The 7,717-nt window shown below is 42.8% G+C and overlaps 2 protein-coding genes across 3 annotated transcripts; both read left to right on the top strand.

Annotated features, from left to right (window-relative positions):
* Positions 1-1,444: 1,444 nt before the first annotated feature.
* bloc1s4 (biogenesis of lysosomal organelles complex-1, subunit 4, cappuccino) lies at positions 1,445-4,499 on the top strand. 2 transcript variants are annotated; one of them, XR_015103843.1, is made up of 6 exons: positions 1,445-1,845; positions 2,238-2,309; positions 2,392-2,493; positions 2,650-2,708; positions 2,784-2,918; positions 3,561-4,499. XR_015103843.1 is itself a non-coding variant. In XM_086137619.1 (5 exons), the coding sequence occupies exons 1-5, from the start codon at positions 1,531-1,533 to the stop codon at positions 3,666-3,668; spliced, it is 732 nt and encodes a 243-aa protein (XP_085993745.1). In that variant the 5' UTR covers positions 1,445-1,530; the 3' UTR covers positions 3,669-4,499. The 2 variants fall into 2 exon arrangements, 1 of the variants encoding a protein (XP_085993745.1); XM_086137619.1 differs by lacking the exon at positions 2,650-2,708.
* A 492-nt stretch (positions 4,500-4,991) lies between these two features.
* LOC147191125 (nuclear transport factor 2-like) lies at positions 4,992-7,637 on the top strand. Its single transcript, XM_086136924.1, has 5 exons — positions 4,992-5,089; positions 6,251-6,371; positions 6,447-6,518; positions 6,709-6,807; positions 7,364-7,637. The coding sequence occupies exons 2-5, from the start codon at positions 6,267-6,269 to the stop codon at positions 7,487-7,489; spliced, it is 402 nt and encodes a 133-aa protein (XP_085993050.1). The 5' UTR covers positions 4,992-5,089; positions 6,251-6,266; the 3' UTR covers positions 7,490-7,637.
* Positions 7,638-7,717: the final 80 nt, after the last annotated feature.

The raw sequence follows: 7,717 nt of genomic DNA, 5'->3' as shown, positions 1-7,717 counted from the left end.
GCATGAAGTTAGAAAATCTTGCACCCCCCCCCCCCCGCCAAAATAAAACATTTCTGGGGCATCTACTGTGCTTTGAACCCCCGCTGTTTGTATGTGATTAAGGATGACGCGGTCGCTGAGGCTCCTCATTTCGCTTTATTCCCATGAGCGGAGCAGAAACCACATCCAAAAGCTGCCATTGGCAACGGCTCATGTCCAGCGACTCCACACGCAGACCGCCTCGCTTGAGACTTGAGCCACCGCTCTCTTTTGGCTTTCATCTGATTTGTTTCTTTGGCTGTGATCTTTCAAGACCTCATAGCCACACTCATGACAAACCGAACACACGCTTGGTTCACTGCAACTACAGTATTTACAAAGTGCAGTTTCCCCATCGTGACAGTATGTTGACACATCACTCATACACTTCAAGCTTCATTGAATTTATCATCGAAAGAGGTACAGCACCAAGATTTTTTTCTCAGCCAAGGCTAAAGGGGGCTTGGCTGATACATACGGTGGTGGGGAAAATAACAAATATATTTCAGAATATCAAATAAAAGACCGGATGGTCTTAAATGTGTCAACACAGATTTCTGAGGGGGGGTTGTAGTACACCGTAGGCCCCGGCTAGCACCATCCCTGCATCTAAAAATAAATAAGAGAATGAAAAATAGCGCAGCTCGATGACCTTTGACTGAGCCATGTAACAATGAAGGCTGCCATCTGGTGGGCAAAACTGCAATGCTTTCAAAACTCAAAACAAACCTCTATAATCTTCTAATAAGTCACTTTTACTGTGGCTACCTTTTTTACGCTCGCTTGACCCCTCGGACTGAACGTTAGGCAAGGCCCCTTGCTACCCATTTTTGAAACATATTTTTATTCTTTGGCTTTTGACTCAGCATGAAATTTGTTTTTTAGTTTTACTGTTTTTGTGGCTTCTAATGTCTTCATTATTAATTAGTTTTATTGTTTGTTATTGTATTAATTATTGTTGTTCCATGTAACAGCATTTTGTATCAAACGGTAGTTGTTTTAAGGTGCTCTATAAATACAATTGGGTTGAGTTGAGTTCATCAAATGCAACGCAAAATCGCCTCAGGTATGTTTTATGATTGTTCCATTTTAATATTAAAAGTTAGGTCCTTTTTTTTCTTTCACAGTGTGAACAGCAGGTAAAAAACGGAAGAAAAATCACATTCACGTGACATCATTGAACGTTGTAATGCTATGTTGACATTTTTACAATCTGTGTTTCCATTTTAAAGCGGTGAATAATTTTTACAGTGTACAGAGTACACAAAAACCTATCGACGTAAATCAAACCTCTTTTTGCAACGAGTACGAAATATCTAACGATTGATTCTATATTTTAATACGTGTTCAATGGGCTGTCACTTGTACTTTGCTGTTTTGACCCTCGCGAGTCGCCATCGTCCTACCAACCACGTGACTACTCAGTCAGCTGACTAGCGTAACGCGGCTGTAATTTTGCTGTACCGCCAGCTACGGTCACCTCACCAGCTCACCTCCAGTGAGCCAAGCGACATGGACCACCGTCGCGTGGACAGGGTGGGCCTTCTGTCCCCCCTGGAGGAGTCGAGCGCCGAAATCAGCCGGGACAGCGGCATCGTGTCGCAGAGCGCCAGCAGCTTGTCCATGGTGAGCGACATCTTCAGCAGCGGCACTGTGTCGCAGAGCCCCAGCTTCGGCGCGGCGGCTAACGTGGTCGCGTCGCCCAGTCCGAGCCTTCACGAAGCGACGTCGGCGTCTCAGCAGGGCTCAGAAGGACACGGCGACGACGACCTGGTCCACACCGCTTTCACCTACTCCTCCTACGTGAAGGCAACAGCGGGAGAAGAGGTAAATATTCGACAAAAACAACCACTTGGCCAGCCTTAAAAAGTGGCGACTAAACTCTCTTTTAGCGTCTTTTTTAACTCCGGTTTCTGAAATAAAAAATATAAAAACTTTTGAGGAATATGAGTTTATTTATGCATTTGTTAATTTGGACATTCTTTATTAAATAAAAAAACATACACTGGACTGTTTGTTGTGTGTGTGTGTGTGTGTGTGTGTGTGTGTGTGTGTGTGTGTGTGTGTGTGTGTGTGTGTGTGTGTGTGTGTGTGTGTGTGTGTGTGTGTGTGTGTGTGTGTGTGTGTGTTTCCCCAGCTTCCTGGAGAAAGATCCAAGCCTAATTTATTGAATTTCAGCCAAAGATTGTCTTGTCTGACGCAAACTATTCCTCATTCAGATTCTGTGCTTGGAGAAAAGCCTGGAGGAAATGCTGACCAGAGTAGACGAGTTTGTCGGCATGCTAGATATGGTACGGTAAAGGCACTCCGGGTCAGAGACATCACAGATGGGTGTTTATTTTTTTTGTTTGTTTATTTTTTATTTTTTTGCAGATTCGTAGCGACACATCACAGATCGTGAGTGAAAACATACCTCAAATTCAGCAGAAGTCTGAGGAAATAAGACAACTCTACAGACGCATCGACCAATTAGAGGTGAGCGATGGTCACTGTCGTACATTGGTAGTTGTCTATCGGGAGAGTAAACTAAGCTTAGTATGGAAAGGCCAGTAGACTCGCTTGCTTTCTTTTGTTTCTTCTTTTTTTTTTCTTCGATTACAATTGATATTAAACATTTTCCAATCTCCTCAGATGAGGGCTAACAAGTTGAAGAGGCTTTGGATGCAGTGGCAAAGACACAAAACTATAACGTAGCCATCAAAAACAACCACATAATTCAACATCAATCCCGAATGGAATGTTCCAGTGTTGGCATTTGTCTGCAGGGCTTTGTCAAGATGGTGGGAGCCAACGTTGGCGCCATGGAGGAGCAGTTGACCCAGGCGGAGGGAGAACTATCCACACTACCGGGCGCCTTCAAGAAGATCTTACGCACGATAAGCGTTCCCAGCTTCTTAAATGTGAGGCGCACTCATCTTTGCTCTTTTTTTTTGTTTCATTCAGTATCATTGGCAGTTTGGGGAGTTTGTTTGATTTGTTTATATTCTGCCCTCCTTGGACATGCAGTGTTTAATTCGGCAGATAGGGAACAGTTCTTCAAATAATAGGCAAAGTCCGCATGCCATAAACGATTTAGATAAAGGAATGGAAATTTTAAAAAAGCTGATGCTGATTAAAATAGTTGTTAGTTTCTGGCCTGTTTGGAAATTTAGTTGTTTTTTTTTAATCCAATTCAGCAATTTAATCCAAAAAAATTATCAACAGATTAATAAATTATTAAAATAAATGTTAGTTACGGCCCTAAATTACGTGTTACGAAACCACTTCATTTCCTCACATTCATCTTACATTGTTGTTTTATATAATAAAGTGCAATTTTCATGATCACAAATGTACAATAACAAAACATGGTGGTGTTTTTGGTGAGTCAGTTCAATGGGGTTAATCAAATTGCATGTACCGTGGGTTACGAGCTTGATCAAGGAATGAACAGAACACGGAAGTCAAGGTACCCAGTACCTTTAAGAAAGTGGGGGGGGGGGGGGGGGGTTGGATGTGTTCTGCAGTTTCAATCTTTTTTTGGGGGGCTTGGGGTGTCATAGAAACCAAACAGCCCACGAAGAACAGCGCCACATCAGCAGCATCAAGAAATCCCTCGAGTATTCTGCACGGACGACTACATCATCACATCACAGCAGGCAGAGCAGTGACACGCCTCAGAGGCATAAAGATGACCCCAACGTCTACAGCCAAGCAATAGCCAACAAGTCACTGGAGGTCCGCGAGGTGACACTGAACTGTAGCAAAAAAAAAAAGTGATTTTAGTTTTTAAAAGTGCCTCAGTGGTCTTGTTTTCCGCTGTTTGTTAGCTTTGTAACAAGCCTGACGCATCATCCAAGCATTTTTTTTAATTAATACGGTCTGTTGTGATTGTTTAAAAATAATGCATGCTGTTGTAAATCCATGTCCAATTAGACCAGGCATGTCGAGCTCTGGTCCTCGCGGGTCGCTGTCCAGCCTGTTTCTCCCTCCCTGCAGCCTGTTTCTCCCTCCCTGCAGCCTGTTTCTCCCTCCCTGTTTCATCAAATCTTATTCCAAGGATCAGCTCATCAGCAAGCTCTGCAGAAGGATGAGAACGATCTTCATCATTTGAATCAGATGAGTGCAGCAGGTAGAGAGGGATAACAGCCTGGACAGCGGCCCTTGAGGAACGAGTTTGGACACCCCTGAATTAGACTAATCAGTCACTGCGAGCAATATGGACCTCAAGTATTACGTCTTCCATTTAATAATACTAACTGTATTTTTAGCTTCATGTTTCTTACTGGCTGCATATTTGTCATTTAAAAAGCACATGACTCCTGTGTTTATTGTGGCTTAATAGTGAAACAGTGCCTGACCTTTTGGGCAGAGAAATGGACCTGGTTGGAATCACATCAGCTTCGTTTATCACATTGTTGACGTCTGATTACTAAAAATCGGACGTTGCAGGTTTATTTTTGTCACATTTTCGACAATAATTAAAGTTTTGTATGATGTGACGTCGTTGTTTATGTCGCCTTCCCATGACTGTTTCAAAAAATATTTGAAGCGTATAAAATCCCGGAAGTCAGTCTCACTATAGGGCCAATCAGATGTCAGGATGTGGTCTGCGCACGCGCAGAACACTAGTTTGTCACTGTTGCTATGGCAGCGTCTGCACACATGGGCTAATATTTTACTATTCTCCGAAGCATGAGAACAACTCGACGCTTACGTTAACAGGTCTTTTATTCTCAAATTAAGAATGAATTGATATCAAACACGATATTTCGAACCGCAGAACACGACAGTCTGTTCCATCCGTGTGCAATGCATCATGGGCTAAGTAGTTAAATAGTTTCAAACTGTTTCCTGTAGTGGGGGCGTGCCAAGAAAACGTCCAGCCAATTACATCAATTTGACCAATGTGAGGGGCGAATCAACGAGCCGAACAATGGGCACGTGGAGCGTTATGCGAATACCCATTGGCTAGCACGTTCAGTACGTCACGGGTTGAGGTGAACGGAAGTTGTTCATTTGCCTCGGCCCTCCCCGCCTTACTTCCATGCAGGCCTGCCTGCCGGCTCTCGAACAAAGTGGCATAAAGCTTGTGAGTACCTCATTAGCTTGTAAAAGGAGATACTCTACAATAAGACTTGTGTTATCTCATTGAATTGGGTCCATCGCTGGCGTTAGTTTGGGGCTGAATAGCGAAAAGTCAAGCGTAAACTCATGGCAGCCATCAAGGCATGAGTTAGCATGTTTTGCTAAGAGTTTTTGCTAGTTTTTTTGCGCTGCTTTATCACACAAGCTTGAATTGATCAAGCGTCTTTCAGGAGATCCAGGGAGGCTGAACAATAACAGCATTCATCCAGGAAGATTTAATATTGCTTTGACTCAGGAGACTCACGGCTGTGGTGGAGCCAACATTCCAGCTGACTTCCGGCAAGGGGCAGGGTCGTTTGGGGTAGAGTGGGGTGCAGGGTCTGAAATATATCTACACACCCTGGACTGGTCGCCGGCCAGTCAAAAGACACTAAAGCCTACACATGGAACCTGAAACTGCAACCTTTTGCAGGTGTGAATTGAGCAATCCAGACTGGGCAAAAAAAAAAAGAATAACAATAATAAAAAAATAGGGCCGTCCCGATTGCATTTTGTTGCACCCGAGTCCAAGTCACTTTATATTAAATATCTGCTGATACCAAGTCTCGATCCAATACCTCTCTAATAAAATGCAATCAAGAATATAAAGCATACCACATCCAAATTGTCTTCCTTATCATAATTTCTATTTATTTGAATAAGGTATCCTAATATGGTAAATTTGTATATGGCTGTAAGTCAGCAGTGGTTTCGGGTCAAGTTAAAAAAATTAAATCATTTATTCTTGACTTAGTAATTTAAGAAAATTCAAAAATCCATTCTTAATATTGATCAGCCTAAAAGCATGTTAGCCTGATTTCCATTCATGTGATTGGATTTGGTCAACTCTAAAGAATAATAATTCCTGGTCGCAGTACAAAGCCTTGTGATAGGCCCAGATTGTTGGGAGCTGAGTTTATCTGCATTTGTTTGGACCTTTTGAGCGATTCTATGAAGGACCTGTCAAGTCTCTCTCCAAAGTGTGCTTTTAGAGTAGTAAGGGATCACTTATTGTTCTTTTCTGTCTTTATTTTGTGGAGATTTTTCACTTGTGCCTCACTGATTATGCTTCTTCAATAAGATGTGACAATATATATATATTTTTAAATAAATCTCCATTTTGCAGTTCCACGGTGTCAATCATGCAGGGGGGCGAAATTGACTGTCAAAGAGTTGGCGAAGGTTTCGTGCAGTGGTACTACAACCAGTTTGATCACACCAACAGGATGGAACTGGTTAACCTTTATGTGAGTGTGGTCCACCAGCGTCGCCTGCAGTGTGTCATCAATTGATTGTGTAACTGTATTTTGGTCGTTTCTTAGGCTGAAGGCGCTACTCTGACATGGGAAGGAACCCTCTTCCATGGGAGAGAAGCCATTGCTGGCAAACTGACTGTAAGTATTGCATGCAATGTATTGATTTAGAACAGATGAAATACATTTTAAAAAATGTTAACTTGAAGCTGTAACCAGACATTTAAAAAAAGAACAAATTTGGACTAACTTCACCCTCCAAAAAAAGGCGGGGGGGGGGGGGATGTCTGCTTTTGTGTTTCAACTCATAGTTCTGTTTGGAACCGCACAGGGTATGCCATTCCAGCAAATTAAGCACATTGTCACAGAGCAAGATATCCAGCCCACAATAGACAACAGCATCCTCATCATGGTCTTTGGACAGTTAAAGGTAAGATGGATGTCCTCACTAAAACAGGACTTTATTTCAACTTGACGGTGCAGAGAACACGCGCATTATTTAGGATTGTCAGAAAATGGGCTTCAATGTTGATCATTGTTTTCCAAAGTAAAAGCTAATGTTTTATTTTGATTTAAAACAAAAACATGGAGAGCTACAGAAAATGTTGAATGCTTCCTGGCGAGAGGCTGAAATTTTAAGGATTTGGACCATTTGTGAGTGGTGCCTATTTTGAGCGGACAACAGGCTATCCACAAACTTGGGTTTTTTTCTTTTCAGCCATTCACCCCCCCCCCCCCCCCAAAAAGTCAAGATTCTCCATTGACCGTCTTGTCAATTACACTTACTCCTGAAGGGAGGTTGTTATTTGGGAAGAGGCGTTTGTCTGATGGGAATGACGCACCATATTTAGGTCGAGATTTGTCTTCAACATCCGCGTGTGATAAATAAAGCGTCGATGAACTGGAGTAATTTCACTTGAAAAGGAAAAAGGAGTCCTCTATTTGAGGCGGGGGTTTTGATTTCCATATGTTTGGTTTGCCGACAGACCGACAATGATCCACCTTTGGCCTTCCATCAAGTTTTCATGCTGAAGCCGCAGAACTGCAACTGGGTGTGCACGAATGATGTGTTCCGCCTGGGTATACATAACATAGCCGTGGAGCCTCAGTAGCAGACAAGACTTCAAACGACTCTCTGAGTCCACCCAGCCAACCACCCAAGCCTGCCCTCCCAATTGCTCATCACGTTCTCCTCGTATGTCGTGTCGTCATTCCCCCACCCCAGAGTTTAAAAAAAAAAGAAAAATGGGACAACTGAAATCTTCTGTCGTCTCTGTTCATTTGTGGGAATTCTACGATAACATCGGAACATTTAGAGCACAGTAGCCCCCCAAAACTTT

Source organism: Hippocampus guttulatus, chromosome 18 (genome assembly GCF_054856545.1).
Source record: "Hippocampus guttulatus isolate MCC_2025c chromosome 18, RoL_Hgut_1.0, whole genome shotgun sequence".
Lineage (NCBI taxonomy): Eukaryota > Metazoa > Chordata > Actinopteri > Syngnathiformes > Syngnathidae > Hippocampus > Hippocampus guttulatus.
The sequence above is the reverse complement of the archived record's forward strand: the minus strand, read 5'-3'. Positions and strand labels throughout refer to the sequence as shown.

Coding starts and splice junctions, on each gene's coding strand:
- bloc1s4 (XM_086137619.1), top strand. CDS start 1,531: ATGGACCACCGTCGCGTGGACAGGGTGGGCCTTCTGTCCCCCCTGGAG. Junction 1,846..2,237: donor AGGCAACAGCGGGAGAAGAG/GTAAATATTCGA, acceptor TTCCTCATTCAG/ATTCTGTGCTTGGAGAAAAG. Junction 2,494..2,783: donor GACGCATCGACCAATTAGAG/GTGAGCGATGGT, acceptor ATTTGTCTGCAG/GGCTTTGTCAAGATGGTGGG.
- LOC147191125 (XM_086136924.1), top strand. CDS start 6,267: ATGCAGGGGGGCGAAATTGACTGTCAAAGAGTTGGCGAAGGTTTCGTG. Junction 6,372..6,446: donor TGGAACTGGTTAACCTTTAT/GTGAGTGTGGTC, acceptor GTCGTTTCTTAG/GCTGAAGGCGCTACTCTGAC. Junction 6,519..6,708: donor CCATTGCTGGCAAACTGACT/GTAAGTATTGCA, acceptor GGAACCGCACAG/GGTATGCCATTCCAGCAAAT.